A 19125-nucleotide genomic window follows, 5' to 3' on the forward strand; every position below is an offset into this window, starting at 1 on the left:
TAGAGCTACAGGGAACATGGTAACTTCCAGTAGCCAGAACTTGGGATTTTACATAGTGCGGAAAGACAGCAAAGGAAAAGCTTCAGCTCAGACTGGTGAGAGCCCCAGCAGCCAGCTCAGTATCCTGTCCCTGCCTACCCCCTCCAGCTCAGAAAAGGGGTTAGTTCCCCAGGAGTAGCTGTACCTCTTTAGCCATGAAGCGTAGCTTTGCCAGGATCTTCCTTGTCTCCTTAACCTTCTCCTTGACATTGTCTCGAGTCAGGCGTCGCCTCACACGGAGCCCCTGCTTTGCATACAGGATCTGAACAGAAAGAACAACTGTGGTATGACCAGTGTGCCCCACTGCCACCCCACACGGGGGCTCTGCAGGGGCCCTGCTGTGTGCTGACCACATTCATCCTGCCCCATTGTGCCCTGACCTCCACCATGGCTCACTGCTGAGAAGAAACCTCCATAAACCAGCCACAAGCCATTTAGGAAAGGCTGCCAAGAAATGAAGACTCCAGTAACTCATCAGTTTGGCCAATACTGTCTGGCAATAGAATTCCATGAGCTTTGAAATTATTTGGAGCAGAAAGATGTCTAAGGAATGAATACTTCAGAAGCAGGTGGTCTAAGGCTCCCGATAGTGGCAGCGGCAGACTTTGGCCAAGGAGCAACTCAGGGCCACAGAAGTGTGGGAATATGAAGATGCAGGAAACTGCAACACAGGGTTTGGCTTTCACCACTATTAGTACACACTGGAGATAATGTAAGCATCTGAGGAGACATTTTGGGATGAACCAAAACTAATAATGAAATSCAGAAGGAATTCAGGGTGTACCCACTATGGACTGACAAGGCCAGAAAACTCATCTCTTGGGTGGGTTCTCTTTTTCAGAGTGTCTCAGGCTTAGCAGAGTACCYTCACCATAGCTCAGGTGATGATGCACAACAAAGCAGAGGGAAGGGAACTGGGACCCAGACATGCCTAAATTTTATTTCCTGCTGCTGTCATTGYATTTTGGTAAGCCTTTCAAAGCTTTGTAGTCTGACAGAGACTATGACTACAGCTGTGCTCTGATGTGCTGTGATGGAAGGTATGTAACTGCRCTCTCCTTCAGTTAGGTGGTCTTGTGTTATAAGGTTATAAGTGCCCAAGCATTGTCCTTTCTGAGGACAAACAGATGAATAGCCATTGTAGACCTGCTGGATACACACCCAGCCAAAGGGCTGAGTTTTCAGGACCAGTGGATCTCAGCGAACCATCACAAAACTGCCTGCAGGAATATGGAGCCCCAAAAGGCCTCCAGCAACCTACTGGGCAGCCATATGCATGTGCTCAACCCCATATRCCCCAGAAGAGATGAAGGAAGGCATCTGGGCACAGCATCTGCACAAAACCAGGGGCAGCYATRGCCAGATCCTGTCTCTTTTCCCTGYGCCAGAAGTTGTATTGCTCTGAGCAGAAGTTAGGAGATGCTGTAGGAAAAGCCTATGACTGACACCATGAGTTTAGCCCCAGGTTGACTCCTTAGCATCAGTTCCTGTTGGTCTTCCAAAAGCATCTTGCACATGCTGCACATCACATCCAGAGAAAGGATTGCACATGCTCCTACCACCCACCACCAAGCCCCACAACTTACAATGTTGCGCATTAGGAATTTCGTCCGACATCTGTCCAGGTTATTTGGATGAGCCATTGTTTTTCTCTCKGCATTGAGTGAATATTGCCTGCAATGAGAAAAGCAGCATAGACTCTGTAGTGTCTGCACACAGCAGGCTGAGCACAACTCACAGCAGGGACAAAAGTTCCAAATCCCTGGTACCAATCCAGATGCATCAGGAAGTTCCCTTTCTGCAATGCCCTCTCTTCTGCACGCTTGTTAGTTTAAAGGGTACGCTGGGCATTCTCAGCCCCTGATGCTCCTCCTCTACTGTTGCACTGTGGACTCAATTGCACATTGGCCCTCAGGGGGCAGTCATGAAGATTGAAACACTGGTCTTTTGACTGCGTGATTGAAAAGAGWGAAGGAAATGTCCTTCACATTTAGGAAACATGCAGGAGTCCAGGAACACTGAGGTTGCTGTCTACAAGCCCTCTGATACCCAGAACAGGACTGGGGTCTCCTCTCCAAGCTTGAACAGCTACAGGGTCCTTTTCCCAGGTCATCCTCATTTCCTTCTGCTCAGCCACCTCTAAACAAGAGAAAAGGCTGCACACAGCCCAGGCAGAAGATGATATCACCTCCTAACCTGAAAACAAGAAACTTMAGGAAATCAGGGACACGCTAACCTGCATCCAGCTACAAACTCCTCCAGCACCTCTCTGAGCCGTTCTTCTGCTTTAGCCTTTGGTCTTCTCAAAAGCTTTTCCACGTCATCCAACCCCTGCTCCTGTAGTGAAATCACAATATACATGAAGCTTGCACCTGGCAGAAGGGTCAGAGTAAAACCTTGCAAGGATGCATTTGCTGCAAATAGCTTATGCCTTTCTGCAGAGCTGGGATTCATGAGTGCTGCAGATCAGTACTGTGCTGCCAAAAGCTCTCCAGATCCTGAGGATAAGGATTCATCCACTAACATTTGTTGTTACAACCCCTTGTGTCTCAGTCCTTGAGCAGCCACTGACATACAGTGGTAACCTCTGCTTTCCTATTTTCAAGCCCAAAAGGGAAAGGCAAGGTACTGGGAAGAGACTGACAACCTGAGGCTGAGAATCTGCTTGCCAAATCATCTGCCCAGGGCTTACACAGCTGAGGACTGGCAGCAGAGGAACTTGTCACAGAGATCATATTGCATCACTCGCTTCTCCAGGARCCACCACCAGGCAGCTGAACTGCATGAGTCCATGTGCCCAATCCTCCCTCTCTAAAGAGAGGTGGGACTAAGCCCTGTGAGAGACATGGACTTGCATGGGTGATGAGGATGGCAAACATCTCACACAGCAACTGCACATGCAACATGGRAAGCTCCCCAGGAAGGAGCATAACACAAACACTCTGAACATGYTACCAGGCGCTCTGCCAGCTTGACAATCCAGTTGGAAATGCAGAGTCTCCAAGTGTGATCCTCCCAGTAGCTCCACACATACACGCAGGGCTTTTCGTGTGTCATGGGCAGGCAGCTGTATGACCTAAGGGCAGCAGGAAGAGGAGGTTACAGCTACTGCTGCAGAAAGCACATACCATGTCACAACACATGAACTTGCATACAGAGCAAGGGAGMAGAGGCTGAACTCTGTCTCCCTCACAGGGAATTGGCTGTTTTGGGCTCTACAGCATGGACATGGATACAARCTGCTGGATCTGCCCTTTGCCATCCCAAACTAGCACACAGATTTTCTGGAAGAGACAGCAGAACATGCTCAGATAAATGAGGTTGACAGGAGCATGGGATGCTGCCAAGATTTCTCACTGCTGCAGGACTAAGTAGTAGCAGGCACAGGCCCCAGAAAGCAAAAACCAAGACAATGCCAGACCTGTGGGACAAACTAGGCAGCATTTCCAGAGCAAATATTTCATCAGAGAAGCTTGTGCATGTGTCTTGCCTGCTCAACATAGGACAGCATATGCCAAGAGTACTCTTCTCCTTCCTCCTCACTGGAAACAAGCCCTTAGCATGATCCTTGTGAAGCAGAAAAGGAATGGCTGTTATTGACAGGCCTCGTTTCCTCAGGACCTGTTCTTGGCCATCTGCACATATCAAGCAGACACCATAGGGGTCATAGAGCTAATGGGAAATCCCAGTCAATTAGGCCATGGCAAGCTGCAGGGTTGTAAAGAAGAGAAACCTATGATGCATTGCTTAGCAGAYTTCTAACAACATCTGGAACAACCAGCCTGAGAAGTTGTGGCAGCTCCAGGAAAGGTGGGATAGAAAGACATGGTAGACTTACTTATCATATTCCATGGGTTCTGGTCTCTGACTCTTCGTCACTGATTTGTTCAGTGYTGCTAAAGCTGGAGTCGGAATTTCAGCATCCATCTCACCACCTGAACCAGCATCCAGTAAAGGCTGCCTTTCTTCTTTCACTTCTCCCTTTTCCACTTTTTGCCACCCTTTGGTCACAGCCTCTTCAGATTTGCCATAGTTTCCTTGAAGATCAGCATTAAATGATAAACAGGTAAGTGGGATCACTCCGTTTTTTTTAGAAAAGAAGCTTACTAGCTGGCAAAACCAGAGTGCAGTCTTCTTGCCAAGAGAAGCACAAGAGTATTTACTCCTTTGGGAGCTACCAGGTCAGTAGTGACCAACCACTGGAGTATCACATGGACAACCAGAAGGTTTGAGAGGCAGCTGGGCAGTTGCAAGAAGGTCCCTGTATATGCTTTCAGCAGTTCTGCCAGCTCCATCAAATGCCTGCTGACTACCATCTACATCCCTACACTGGGGCCAGCAGCAGCTCCTCAAGCAGTGTCTCAGCATCAAGCATCTCCACCCATCCAGCTTAGCAGCTGGGGGATTTGACCCACTCTCCAACCATTGTTTCCCCATTACCTGTTGTCAGATCCCCTCAGTGCCACATGGCCAAGCCAAGTACCCCAGCTTCCCTCCTTTGTTTTCCTTTCTTGCTACCAAACCTTCTACTTCTTGGTAACCCCACWTACTAGGAGAGTTTCCCCAGATTTTCCCCAAATATGTAATTTTTACAAATGGTGCAAATCTCCAATCCCACAGAAGAGATCCAGGCTTTTCAGTTAAGTAAAGCACCGTGCACACTCCCTGGACTCACTCCCCATCCTTCCCAAGTACTCAAGCTGACTTGACAGGAGAGTGTCAAGTACTGACTCAGTTGTCAGAGGGAGATTCACACTATTCCCATGGTTTCTGGACTGGGGCCCTGGGGAATACCCACCTATAGAGACTTCAAAGCTGACAGGTTTAGAGCTGAGAGAGGAGTCCATCATAGTGGCTTCAAAGAAGGCAGCAAAAAGGAGAAATTCATCCTTTCTCCCCAACATATTCTGAGCAAAGAGACAGAAATCAGCCTGAGGGCCTTGTGTGTCAAAACACTGCCTGAGCACCAGGGCATTACTGATACCTGCCAGCCCTTCCACAGGACCTCAACAGGATCCCACAGCTGMTGAGATCACCACTGAGCTGCCAGAGGCAGGACAAGATTTCTTGGAAATCCTGAGGTGTTGGTGCAGACTCATGGCTTTGGCTGATGTTTGTGTGAAGCCACTGAGCAGGCTGTAGGTTAAGGGATGGCTATTATACCACACAACTGCCTCCCACCTTGCCTCTTTCCCTTCATAACTGTGCATACTAAAAACTGGCACAGATCAGCCATGTCAGCACAGCAGAACTCACCTCAGGGAGTGGATGAAGCTCTTCCACCTCCACAGTGACCTCACTGGGCTGTTCAGCCTCCTGAGAGCTCCCAGCCTCTCCCTCTTCCTGTGGTTGCCTCAAGTCTTTAGTTTTCTTCTTGGATTTTTTACTTTTCTTCTTCAATTTCAGTTTGCTCAGGGCACCTCTTGTCCTGTCCCCAAGCTTCATGTCTGCTATGCTGGGGCTGCTGAAGATCTCCACTGTGATGGCCATGAGTATGCGCCCACGGTAGAAGATGCCTTCACCCCTGCCTTCATTGAGGTCTTTGTGGATGTCCCATAGAGCTGAGTTCTGTGGAGAGCCATACAGGTTCACCCAGGCTGGGCCAAATGTGGGGTTAAAGCCTGCAGTGAGAGGGACAAGGTCTTATGATGCTGCAGGGTGCTGCTGCAGAGAGACCTCCCCTTCCCCGAGAGGACAGTCCAGGACAGTCCAGAATGTCAGCATGCTTCAGCCACTCCTGCTTCCACCCCCAGGATACCACCAAGCAGAAAGTGCATGGCACAAGGCTGCCCAGGACATCCTGCCAGGGTAGCCATGYCAAGCCTCACCATTTCTGTCAGGGTCTGAGATCTCCTGCAGGTCAATGTAGTGTGTAGCAATGGCCACATCACCAACATTGGCATCATCCAGCACCTGGACTTTTATCTTCCTGGACAGAGGTGGGAACATCTCAGTGAAACTGATCTGCTCGTTCCACTCAGGCTCAGTGGTGTTTGTCTCCACTGATGTTTCCCCCTGGGAAGGAGAAAGTGTGACAAGCCACAAAGTCCCAAGGTGTGCCCAGAGCAAGGGATGCCTCGGAGCTTGTCTGGGAATGGCATGTACTCTTTTACCACCTGCAGACGGTGCTGGGCAGGCTCTGGGGGTGGCAGTYTCCCTGCTCCTGTACCCCCTCCTATAATTCCTCTCTGTTTCATCAGTGGGGGGCTGTCCCAAGGCTCTGGMATGACCTGCATAGTCAAGGGAATGCAAGCAGGCAGCAGACCCAGAGGCATCTAAGGGTTGCCTGGAGAACCCCAGGCCCACAAGACTGCCCAGGGATTGATTCTCATATTAATTGATATTATGGGACAAGACACCCTGACCTTGTGTGTAAAAAAAGAGGCCGTTATCTCAGTAAACTCTCTCAAGGGTCTAAGGCTAAGCCCAGCTTGACACAAAAAGAGGACTTCTGCTCCAAAATTTATCTGACCCTCTCCCTATGTTTAAGGATATGAACCTCTGCCTGCAAAGCCAGTAGCTCAGCCAGCAGCTGTGCCCAGGTCTGGGGCTGTCCCAGGAACAACTCTCTGGAGAGACAAGTCAAGAACAGCCTTCTCATTCAGACATTGCACATCCATGACTGCACAGCTCAGCCATTGCTAAAGACAGCAAGACCTGGCCTCTCCTCGCCCGTTTTCAGTGGGATTGTGTGCCCCAYGGAGGCTCCCAGCAGCATGAGCCCAGCACATGCTGTTACACAGCCAAGGGAGAATCAGCCTGTCCCAACACAGACTCTCTGACAGACTCACCTGCTGCCCACAGAACGAGACCTGCACGTATGGGTCGACAAAGACTTTTCTCTCCCCWATGATCTTGGAGAAACTCCCCATGACGCCTGCACTCATGCTGGGCAGGCCCTCAGCACGATACAGCTTGATGCASACCCTGGCCCAGGGTCTCTCTGCAGGGACTCTCTTAGGCAGCAGCAGGTTCCTGAAAGACAAATTAATGTTCTGTCTCTCCTGGAGTCCATAGAGARCAATGCTGGGAAATTCCCTGACTGGCAGAAAGATTGGATCCTGCCTCATCACAGGTCTTTTTCACTGGGCCTTTCCTCATCAGAAGAGGGGAAAATGGGGCAAAAAAAAGTYAGTGTGAAGAGAGACATGACAATGTTCCCCGGGACCCTGTAAGATCCCCCTGCACCTACCTTTCAATGTCCTCATCCTGGCTCCTGGAATAGGTGGGAAGGAAGCCCACAACATCCCCACGTGCAGAGACAGAGATGCTGCACTTCACAAAGCCTTTCACACCTGCCCGGGTGTCCGCKGGATCACTGATAACTGCCCACTTCTGGAAAAATCTGTGATCTGAGAGGGAAGAGGAGGAATTCCCTAGAGAGAAGGCCTGGTTACCATTTCACATCCAACTCCACCTGCACAAGAATTGCCCTGGCCCTGATCCAGCCCCTGAAGATGCAGGAGGTTACCTGCCTTTAGACAGCTGGGAGAAGCAGCAAGTTCAGGTCCTCATGCAAACTAAGTGCTTTAAAGCTAGGGCCCCGACCAAACCCATCAGAGCACAAAGGAAACACCAGTTTCAGACAGAGCCAGGGTCAGGCACAGGTATGCTGTGCAGTCCCTCATACCTGGCTGGCTGTACACTGTCTCAACATCCATCTTGAATGTTCCTATGCAAGTTCCCAGAAATGGTATCTTCTTTGAGTGAAAAACCTGCAGACAGCAAAAGTCCACCAGTCCACCATGACGTGTGGGCAACCAGGTGACACATCCAAATATCTCTGAGGAAGACAGGTTTGCTGGGAGGTGCCYATTCCAAAGCACAGCTGAGGCAGAGGCTGCAAGCTCCTCATGCAGATTGGCCTCTCTGAGTTAGCCCTGGGACAAACTCATTCCTACCCAACCACTCCCAGAAAGCTCACCAGCCCACAGATGGCAGTCAAACCCAGACCAAGGCAAAGTTGTGTGAAACCAATTCAGTTTCTGCAGTCCCAGGTAAGCCACGCCCCTACAATGGACCTAGGACCGATCTGTTTTCCCACAGGGAATCCTGTGTCCATATCCTGCTGGGTTAGGGTAGAGCCATGACCCYACCAGGCTAATGTCTCTCCCAAAAACTAAGTCTTGCTCAGGGCTTGCTGAACTCACACCAGCAGAGGTGATGTGCTTTGACAGGGAAAGTGCTGGAGACCACTTGGCAAAGGACGTGCTTATTGGGTTTAGCTATCTTCAGAACACCCCCCATGCCTTGGGGAAGCCCYTGTGCTTTGGGCCAGGGGATTTTAAACCTCTCTGTCGGCCTGGGCTTTTCTACAGCACAAAACATTTCTAACCCACTCACACCAGACACCTTCAGGACCTGCAGGATGAGGGCACAGGGTAAGGAGCAGTACGGAATTGCTGGCAAAACAGCAGGGCAACAGGCAGCAGACAAGAAAGCATCTCAGAGGCCCACTTCAGTCACAGGGTGAATAAAAACTGTGACCTGAAGGAGGTGGGAAGGCAGCACTATCCAGCACAGGCTCAGAGCAGAGTTACATCTCTGCCCCAGTGCAGCCACAGGAAGGCCCTTTGGTCTCTCTGTGGGCAGGTGCTTCTGGCTGAAACACCTCAGTGGTATTGGTACCCTTGCTTTGCTCATCGTTCCCAATGTCTACACACAGAAGCTTTGCACTGGACCACTTACCAATGTAAGATGAAGAGGAAGACATACATACCGAGATCTCTATGAGTCTGTGGAATAAAATRTCCCTTGGCTCATAGAAGTCAAACAAAAAATACTGAAAGAGAAGAACAAGACAAGCTCAGCCCCAGGCTCCCAGGCATCCCTTGCAAGGACAGTCTCAGGCACCTGGGACACCAGGGGAGGGGCAAGGACAGAGCCACGTACTTCATTGTAGAAAGGGCAATTTGTTGACTTCTGCGTCGCTGTGTGCTTCTTCTCCTCTCCAACCCTAACTACAACAAAGGGGTTGATGTTCACCCCCACCAGCTTCTGTGCTTCAATTACATTAATCCCAACCTGAAAAAATGTGGGAGAAAACCTTAGAATCAGCAGTCTCCTTGTTTACATCTCCATCTTGAGATTGTTTCAACAATAGCAGCTTGCACATGTACAGGGCACTCTCAGTTCAGAAGTGAACACCTGGGGCAGGTAATGATTGCTGAAATCTGCTACAGCCAGGACAGACCAAAATGGTATTTGGGATACTTSTTTCTTTCAGACAACAAGGAAATAAAGTGCTAGAGCTCCAGTACCTTCAACAAAAGCAGACTTTTCTAGCAGCACTTGTACCCTCAGTTCCTGATCCCAAGGGGYTGCAAACCCACTGCACCCACAGGGCAGGGTCCACAAAGCATCTTGGAAAAGTACTCTGTGTATCTTCTGTTAATACATCTCTTTGAATCCTACTGAGATGGATACCATTGGAAARACTGGAAGGCGGCTGTCTCACTTTTTCTTACTGCAACTGCTTATGAGTCTAAGTTATGCAAGAAATGTTCTCACATTTGCTCTCAGTACAAGTAACCAGGCTGTTGTTAATATGCAGAATAATAGCTTCAAGAAAACAATGGTAGGAAATTCAACCCTCACAAAGGCTTCCTGCTTGGTTGATAGGACCAAATGTGAGTCTACATTCACTTAGAACCAGAGGAGAATTTAAATCCATATGGCTATATGGGAAATAAATTTAAATCCATATGGCTACATGGCGGCTGGGATACCTGCCTTGAAAATAATTTCAATTAATAATTGAAATTTATCTGACATAAGCCTGATGTCAGATAATCAGCCAGAGCCACAGCTTCCTACTAGCCTCTCAGCATGTCCAAGCAAGCCCCCACATTGCCCTCCAGCCCTAGTCATGTTCCACAGATGTCCCTAAGGAAGACATAGCCCTGGGAAAGCTGGTAGGCACCAGGCTGCCTGGGCAATCTCTGAATCTCTGCTCAGGCAGTGTTTTGCAGTGGCACGTGGTTGATTTCCCTCTCCTGTATATCCATAGCTAACTATGGGCTCACTGATACCACAGCCGGCACTCATGGATGCAGTCCATTCAGGGAATCTTACATCCTGCCCAGGGAAGTCACACAAAGCATGATGATCTTCATGTCAGAGGCCTTGATGGAATATGTGGCAATTGGAGAAGCCCAGGCCCACAGCAAGGCCCACAGAGCTGGCTGCAAGACCAGGGACACACACCCAATACTGCAGTACCTGGAAGCTCTGKGGGGTTGGGATGGCAAAGAGGTCCCGTGCAGAGCAGAGTCTGGAGCGGCTGCAAAGAATAAAAAGCCCAGGTGAGCAGGTCTCTTTACCAATATGGACCTGAATAAGTCCCCACCAAGAGAAGCAACAGAAAACCTGGCAAATAATGGTCCCTTGCCCTGGAAATGAGCAAATCCTCAACACACCCTGTCCAGGGGCATTAGAGATGGAAGTTTTGCCAAAGCAGACTGCCATGAGCTGCAGAATCAGACACTTTCTACCCCAGTACCCAAAAAGGGGCAAGAGAGAAAAGCATGCCATGTATACCTCTTCACAGGGCTCAAGATGATGCCGGAGGCCTCAATCTCAGACGTATCATAAAAATCTTCCTCYTCTTCTTCTTCTTCATCAGTCTCCAGACCTTTAGCCAGCTTCCTGCCTAGTGTGGCAGCCTTCTGGTCCAGTTCCTTTGCTCTCAGCCCCTCGGCAGTCCTGCAAGCACCACCCCCATGCCATGAGCTGTGCATCAGCCCTGACAAGTGGGCTGTGCACTGCTCTCCACCCAGGAGGGTGAGCCAAGACACTCAAGTAAGGCTACTTACTCCAGCTGCTCAAATCCAGGATTGCGGATGATTAACTCCGAACTGRAAGAACAAAAGATATTTTGCTTCAAAGACCAGTGTGCTGCAGCTGTTCCCTGATGCATTTAAGTAACAGTGTCCCAGCCACACTCCTGCTTATTTCTTGGCAGGGACATCAGAACTTTTTTTCTAAGCTTGTCTRTTGTCCACCCCATGTGTCTGCTGTTTTCCCTCTGGTGTTCCACAAATGACACTGTGCAGGCCTTGCTGCTGCCTGTCATCTTGTCTGCCCAGAAACTCAMAACTTCCCTGGCTTTGGGCACCACCAGTGTGTCGGGTGTATAAAGCTGCTGGAGGCTAAAGTCATGCTCTCTGCAACTTTGCAACCACAAGCCAGGAAGGCTGCAGAAATGCTCTCAAGGCTGTCCCAGGGAGCCCCAGGACTCCCAGCACCTACAGTGGATGATTGCAGCCAAAGTCTTGCTGTGATGACAAAGTATTTATATCCAAAAGCCCTGCTCCCCCATTGCTGCTATAGAGTGGAGACGCATCAGTCTGGCCAATCGTGGAGACTAAATGAGGCTGGATTACATCCCAAAGGTTGTCACTGACAAAAGGCAGCTGTACAAACTGCCTGGAAATTTCTCTTCCTAGGCTTTYCATACCTGTCTTTAATATGATAAACAAAATCATCTTCAACCCAGCTCCCCACTGAGCCATTTGGAGGCTGGTATCGCAAATCCAATTCAATGTAGATCTACAAACAGAAAGTGAAATGGCCTGAGAGTTTGGCAGCCACAAGACAACAGCAGAAATRTCATGAAAAAGAGAAAGGGTGGCATGGGAAAAGAAGTAGAGAAGCTGGCGGAAAGAAGCAGAAGGGTAGTCACATCCCCCACAAGAAGCCGACTAATACCAGACTCCACTTGTCTGCCTCCATCAACAAATTAGACATAAGAAAACTCTCTCCTCTCCAGCTTCCCAGACTCCAGGATTCATTGAATAAAAGCTGACTCAAATTTTCAAATCTAAAATACAAAGAGGACCCTGAGAGTTGCCTCGAGGCATTTTTGACAAAGGAATTGGGGAGACCTGTGCAGATTGACACGCAGGATTTGGAGTGGTCTCTCTGTGAGAGGCACAAGACAGCTGGCAAAGCATTCTTAGGCAGGACAGCTTGAACTAAAATGCTGGAGAAGCCATCAGCACCGAGAGTCTGCATCACAGGAGACATGGAAGGACCGCCGGGGAAGTACACAGCACGCTGGGGATAGGCACAGCCAGCACAGGTCTGAACACCCTTGGTCTGCARGTGGCCAGCCTGATCTCAAACCAACACAAACACAAAGAAGTTCCAAGCAGAGGCTAAAACCACTAGCATGGAGAAAATCACTCCTTAGGAGGCTGAACGGGATGTACAGTCTGCATTCAGAACTCAATCCCCAGAAAACATACATTTCTGGAAAAAGAAATGTAGCCTAAGAATGCAGTAGGAGAGTGATCAAGAAAGGCAGCAGCAAAGGCTGGATGGTGAWGAAGTGGGAGATAAAGCTGGGCAAAAAACTAAGGTTCTAAAAACACTCCTTCAAACCACCAGGAGAAAAAGAGGTGCAATCCCTCAAGTCCCAGAGATGGACAGGACTTGGTTTAGCAGGAAGTCTAACAGCTTTATTTCCACTTTGATAAAGGAGCAGCCTCTCTCTCGGGGTCACGTCTCTTTCAAGCTGAGCTGAGAGGGTCCCACGCTGCTCTCGGATAGGCAGTCTTGCCTGCCCTATTTCTGGGTGTTGGGTTTGGTTTTTTTCAGTAATTTTTTTCCATCTGCTACCTGGAAGAAGGACAAYGCAGGGGGACGGCGTTGCCGGAGAGACAAATGGGGACAATTGAAACAGAAGAGGTAGCTGCGCGTTGCAACAGTCCATGGAAATATCCCTGGCTGCGGGCGAACTGGAGGTGATATGGTTAGAAACACAGGCGAGGGGCTGGGCTGGGCTCCTCACTCGCTCTCTGTCTCAGCACCAGAGTGGACAGGGGTGGTTTTGGTGCTGGACTGTCGCTGCTCAGAGCATTCACTGCACTGCGCAGTTGTCGTCCTGCACTGATTCCACTTACTGTGRGTGAGTTTCTGGTGGTGAAACTGGGACCTTTCCAACACCCGACCTTACTGTGAAATGGGACYCTTACCCCCTCTCCCCTTCGAGAGAGCATCTCCGGGCTGTTGGCCGGTGTCCAACCCCGCTGTTTTTCTGTCACTGCTCCAGGTTTTTCGCTACACTTTAACCCAGTACCCATTGGCGCGGGASCCCCTGCAGCTCCTGTTACGGCTGGGTAGTTTCTGCTGCATTTCATTAGGTATCCCAGGTGCGCCCGCCTGTACCATTCCAGCCGCTGTGCCGAGGTTCCTGTCACAGCCCATTTCCCCATCCGGAGAGGCACTGGCAATGTGCCATCCTGGGTAGGCCCTGCCCTCTCCCTCCCGCCGCCTGAGCCGCCATTACTGCACAGGGAGGCGGCTGAGCCCGCGCCACAGCGCCCCTGCCGGCGGTGAGCGAAACTGCACCCAGGGGGGGCGCGGGACAGCCCAGAGCGGGCGGGGCTGGAATGGGACTGGAATGGGACTGGGGCTGCACTGAGGCTGGAATGGGACTGGGCGTGCACTGGAACTGGGACTGCCATGGGACTGGGGCTGCCATGGGACTGGGGCTGAACTGGGGCTGGGGCTGGAATGGGACTGGGGCTGCACTGAGGCTGCACTGGGGCTGCACTGGGACTGGGGCTGCTATGGGACTGGGGCTGAACTGGGGCTGGGGCTGGAATGGGACTGGGGCTGCACTGAGGCTGCACTGGGGCTGCACTGGGACTGGGGCTGCTATGGGACTGGGGCTGAACTGGGGCTGGGGCTGGAATGGGACTGGGGCTGCACTGAGGCTGCACTGGGGCTGCACTGGGACTGGGGCTGCTATGGGACTGGGGCTGAACTGGGGCTGGGGCTGGAATGGGACTGGGGCTGCACTGAGGCTGCACTGGGGCTGCACTGGGGCTGGGGCTGCCATGGGACTGGGGCTGCCATGGGGCTGGCACTGGGCTGGCACTGAGCTGGGGCTGGGTCTCTGGTTTGTTTGTTGTTGCTGCCATTGTTGATGTTTGTTTGCCTTGTTATATACATACATATATACTAGTAAAAAACTGCTAGTCTTTTTCCCATATCTTTGCCTGAAAGCCCCATAATTTCAAAGTTACAGTAATTTGGAGGGAAGTGGGATCATATTTTCCATTCCAAGGGARGTTCTCACCTTCCTTGGCAGACGYCTGTCTTTCAAACCAAGACARACTGTTGTGCAGCCAGGGCTGCACAATCCAAAACTAATCTGATAAAACTGAATGTGGTTGGGTTTTGGTTGGAGCAGCTCATCAGCCCAAGTGCTGCTGTTAGCAAAAGGGAAGACACACTCGGGGGCAAAGGACTGGGCCACAGGGTAGCTCGGACCTTTCACAATGGGGTCCCTTCAAAGCATCACCAGAACCAAGGGGTGAGTCTAATCCCTGTAGCTTTGCTTGCATGAACGTTTATCCAGTAARCTGCATGGGTTAAATATCATCCTGGGAATGCTCAATTTCCACCTGGACCTTCTCCACAATCCAGGAGTCCAGCAATACAAGAAACCTGCACCACTCAGGCTGGTGGTCTGGTGGCCACAGAGCTGCATTCCATGTTCCACCGTGTGGTTTAGTCATATTGCCTCTGTGAAGAGCAAGCAGAGACAGAACCTTGCCAGACTGCTGCCTCCACTTCTGCTCTTCCCACCCTGCCAGTTGCTCTGGCACACACCTCTGGCAGTCCAGAACCCACTGAGCTGTGCCTGCACACCCAGCTGGCAYGAAACAGCTCACTTTAGGGTAGTGTTCATCTTCTACAAGCACAAAGGACCCACAGAGCCCCAATGCCAGAGCAGGAGGAGAGCAGGACCCACAGAACAGARCAGAACAGAGGGGCAGTCAGGTGTCAGAGCCACTCATCCTGTCCCAGACACTCATTAAGCCATCCAACTAGTGTTAGCCTTGGGATACTAGCAAGTTTTTGGGGGTCCCAAGGCACCCTACCACCCTCTATCTCACCCCATCAGCTCCCCTGTGCTTTSCACCCCGCAGCAGCCTGTACAGGCACTGCATGCTGCATGAAGCAGATGAGATGCCATATCCTACATCCATTGCCCGGACTTGGGAAGGTTTTATGAAGCCTCCCTCTGCTCATTCAGGCCCTTGACAGGTCTCCAGGACTCCCAGCCCACCCCATACAWTTGTAGACGCTCCTAGAAACCTCTTGGTGGATGTGAAGTGTCTGTGTCCCTATACAGAGATGCCACAAATGCCACAGTGCTTCCCAGCTCAAATAGCACTTTGGATYCCCCCTCAGCACCAAATCCACCTGGGTAGTACCACATGAGGCTTCCCACAAAGCCTTACTGACTGCTGACAGCTATGCTGTCCTTGGAGGACTTACACCAGTGACTTTGTTGTTCTTGTCCACAAGTGACTCCCGCAGGAGTAGCCTACCAGATGTCATCAAGTGCTGAAGGCTGAGGACAAGGGTACCAAGCAGCCTGGAACAAAAAGAGAGACTGCAACAACACTGTACATAGCACCAGAGCCTACATCCTGGGGAGTAATGGCATCTCCACTCTCCTATTCACAACCCCTCCGAGCTGCCCTGAAGTACAGCYGAGTACCCGAGACTGACCCTGCAGCAGGTCCTACCTCCACCCCAGTCATGCCCAGGCAGCTCCTTGCAACTGAGCTGCCATTGATGGTTAAACACTTGTGCAGAGCCAGACTCGTGGAGGGCAAAGCAGATCTYCCCTTCAGCAGAGGGAGGGGCTTCACAGGATCCAGTCTGTCTGGGCACCCAGCAGAGCTGGGGTGACTCTTCTTAGRTAAAACTGGGAAACAGAGGCTTTACACAAGGAAACACAGAAATACAGGACATAAAACTATGACCACACAATGTCTGCAGCAAGTTGGGCCAAATTCACCAACTCCAAAGGGCCTCTCTCTGGAGAAGGSTCATCTGGCTCCCTGCAAGTGGCAGTAAGGCATGCAGGATGGCATTTACGCCTCCTAACCCCACATGATGTTTTTGCTTGGCCCAGCACCCAGCACCGTATCCTTTTGCTTTTATGTACCCTATTGTCATTTATTAAAACCCTTTAAATTTTAACAAGAAAGTGAATCTCATTTTTCACAGTAGTTTTAGTAATAAATCTATTTTGCAAGTTACAACCTGTTTTGATCTCTTGGATCATTTATCATTCTCCCAATCCCTTAAAACTCCTTCTCGAMAATCCATAAATCCTTGTGYTAATTACATTTTTTCCACTCTTCTGCCTGGCTGTGGAGGTGGGGYGAAGCATCGTGGGTGCCTTGGCATTTGGCTGGCATTCAAACCATGACACCCCAGCTTGTGTGATACTTTTTGCATCCATGTGTACAGGGAGCTCCTTCTCCCCCTGCCATCTCTGCTGGGAGCTTCCCAGTGCCAGCTGAGAACTGCCACTGGGCAGTTCAATCAGAACAATCTACTGCTCACCCAGGACTCAGACAAGAGAAATTGCTACCCATGCATCTCCATTTCAGCTGTGAAATGCTGATCTCTCGTATTCCTTCTCAGCTCCCTTTTCTCTGAGACACAGAACCTGTCCAACTTCCTACCCCCAAGGAGAGTCTTTCTGCTCATCCCCCTCGTTTCCAGCTTGGCCAGTTTGGTGCTGCCACAGAAAGGAGGCATGCACAGAAGTCCAGAGGCCACAAACAGATACAGCAATGAAACAACTCTTTTTCTGTTTCTGTATTTCCACACTCTCTTTCTGTTTAATTTTGACTATCCCAATGCACAGACCAACTGCTTTCACCTGCAATTATATTACTCACCACCAGTGAAGGGGTGTGGATAGTGTGAGTACACTCATTTCCCACTGGACTCTTTTGCTCCAGGCTGTCAAGTCCTATTGCGTTGTTACTGTTTGTGTTATCTCTTTGTCCTGTAGCAGTTTCTATTGACATTTCARAGACAATTCCTATGATCTCGCTCCCATAAGAAAAGCATCGAGGAAACAGTGACACAACTTTCTGCTGTCTTTATCTGTGTCTAGCACGTGTTGTGCTCATCAGTTTCCTCCATGCCCTCTCTGGCATCTTTGAAAATGTTTGCATTATTAGCTGGATGCAAACTTATTAGATTTCCATTATTAGCTGGTGCATTTTCCTTCAGTTCTTACAATTTGCTTATCAGAGCTGGCACCTTTCCCTGCATCCTCRTGTTTCACACATCTTGAGGGACATGCTTCTGTCACCTTTCTTGCTCCACCACCATTACTCAATCTGTCATCTCTATTCCTGGGTTTCCCTCCAGTGTTTTACAACTGTTGGAATAGCCACTGAGTTCACAATGTTGTGTCTGTATGTCCTAGAAGAATTTTAAATTCTGGCTGATCTTTAAAATTTAAATTAGCTGTATTGTTAAACCATAAYACCACAGGTTCAGGGCTTTTCTGCATTGACAGGTATGTTGAATTTGGTGCAGCATGGTCATGGTCACCACAAGGATGTTCAGGGTGAGAGCAGGTCCCYAGTCTCCAGCAAGACCTGCTCTTGGAGTTGTTTCTTAGGGCCTTGTTAACCTTTGGGTCTGACCTGGATCCTCATGTAGTCCCTGTTACTGCTGGCACAGCTAAAGCATTCACCTTATTTAACTTAATATATTACAGCACTGCTGCCCCACCAGAATAACCAGCTCCATCTTTCCGTGCATAACCTGCATCCTGCTTGTCTTCTTTCCATCAGATTTTCAATAAATGTTTTCTATTCCCTGTAGAAAATGTAAAGACTAGTATGTCTCCTCCCCCACCACTACTGGTCACCCCAACAATCAAAGGACCCACCTGTTACTGAAAACCTTGCTGCAGTTGTAAACCTTAATGGACAGCATTTCACCCATGACGAGCTTCCCATAGTGAGGCCAACGAAAGAGCTGCAAAAAAATGGAGCAGGAAGCRATGATAACTTGTTCTCAGCACAGTTCCCCACATCTGGTGGCTGGTTGGRTTCCCTATGAGGTGACTGAGTCCACGAGCATGACAAAAAGCAGCTGTGGTGGGAAGTTACTTTCCTACTGGCCAAGCAGATCAACCATAGAGCCCCTCCAGCAGCAGAGAACCACAGTTTAGCTGTTAAAGAAGTCAGAGTAACATCATCCTGAAAAAAAAGGATGCTTATGCCTGCTGGGGTCCCTGATCTGGCAGGTTGTGGAGTGAGACAGGATGTGGGAATATACAAAGGTACTTGGGGAGAAGAGATCACCTGGGCAGGGAGTCATCTGGCCCATAGCAAAGCTGCACTCACCACACACCCAAAATGGTTGCTGTTCCTCCTGTCCCCAACCTTCTCTGCCTCTCTCCAGGCAGCACACTGGCATTAGGACCAAAGCAATGGACAGATGAGGAACCACCCACTGGCACAACACAGGCTTGAGTGGGGATGGCACTGGAGAGGTGGACACGCTTCCCAAGTCACCCCCATCCCTGCCCCTGCACACACACACACATTCAAACACACAAGTCCCACTGCTGCCCCATAAGGCATAAGGTTGCAGTGACAATCTGGCCTTCTGAGGGCAGGTGCAGCTTTGCCCTAAGCTTTGATATGCCTCAGCATCACTGTTGAATTTCAGCTTGTGTGCACAATTCACAGACACAGTGCAARGGACCCATCTGGGCTCTCTGAGCGGAGTGGAACAAAGAGATAGCATAGAAATTCCCAGAAAACACTCCAGTGGAAAATGTCCCTGCCCATGGTGTGGGGGTTGGAACTAGATTATTTTCAAGGTCCCTTCAAATGCAAACGAATCTATGATTTTATCACCAGGACACTGACCAGTCCCATCCCTGTCCCATATGTTCCACACGATCCCAGTTGCTCACCTCCTGGAAGTTGGCCTCCGGGCCACAGCAGACCTTCCTTGTCTTCTGGGTGAAGCCTTGAGCAGAAGAGAGGAGGTGTGAGGGGCTCTAAGGGGAAGACAGGCCCCAGCCCTCAATCCCCAACCCCTTGCCATCARTGCCATCCAGAGCCCACCTCGGAAGCTGAGATGGACCTGCCGCTCGCCATGGCCCGGCAGATGGGAGAGCCGCCGGACACCAACGCTGAGCGCCATGGAGCCGAGTGACAGCGGCCCTGCTGCCCCTCGCCCAGCCCTGCACCGCCCAGAGTGACTCAGCCCGACTCACCCAGCCGGTCCGGC

The 19125-nt window shown here is 50.3% G+C and overlaps 1 protein-coding gene across 1 annotated transcript in view; it reads right to left on the minus strand.

The window, feature by feature from the left end:
• Positions 1–19053, minus strand: part of LOC130586114 (fer-1-like protein 4) — a 39699-nt gene extending 20646 nt beyond the window's left edge. Inside the window, exons 1-21 of the mRNA XM_057386824.1 lie at positions 18960–19053; positions 18806–18861; positions 17768–17856; positions 15334–15433; positions 11498–11589; positions 10854–10895; positions 10579–10743; positions 10261–10321; positions 8932–9063; positions 8759–8821; positions 7670–7754; positions 7232–7391; positions 6831–7014; positions 5868–6054; positions 5296–5660; positions 4838–4946; positions 3878–4076; positions 2995–3115; positions 2276–2376; positions 1626–1713; positions 185–301 (exon numbers count right to left, since the gene is read on the minus strand). Coding sequence (XP_057242807.1) covers positions 185–301; positions 1626–1713; positions 2276–2376; positions 2995–3115; positions 3878–4076; positions 4838–4946; positions 5296–5660; positions 5868–6054; positions 6831–7014; positions 7232–7391; positions 7670–7754; positions 8759–8821; positions 8932–9063; positions 10261–10321; positions 10579–10743; positions 10854–10895; positions 11498–11589; positions 15334–15433; positions 17768–17856; positions 18806–18861; positions 18960–19038 — 2595 coding nt within the window. The 5' untranslated portion in view covers positions 19039–19053. The remainder of the gene's footprint in view (positions 1–184; positions 302–1625; positions 1714–2275; positions 2377–2994; positions 3116–3877; positions 4077–4837; positions 4947–5295; positions 5661–5867; positions 6055–6830; positions 7015–7231; positions 7392–7669; positions 7755–8758; positions 8822–8931; positions 9064–10260; positions 10322–10578; positions 10744–10853; positions 10896–11497; positions 11590–15333; positions 15434–17767; positions 17857–18805; positions 18862–18959) is intronic.
• Positions 19054–19125: the final 72 nt, after the last annotated feature.

This window comes from Malurus melanocephalus, unplaced genomic scaffold, assembly GCF_030028575.1.
Source record: "Malurus melanocephalus ecotype Western Australia unplaced genomic scaffold, MMel_1.1 scaffold_1065, whole genome shotgun sequence".
NCBI lineage: Eukaryota > Metazoa > Chordata > Aves > Passeriformes > Maluridae > Malurus > Malurus melanocephalus.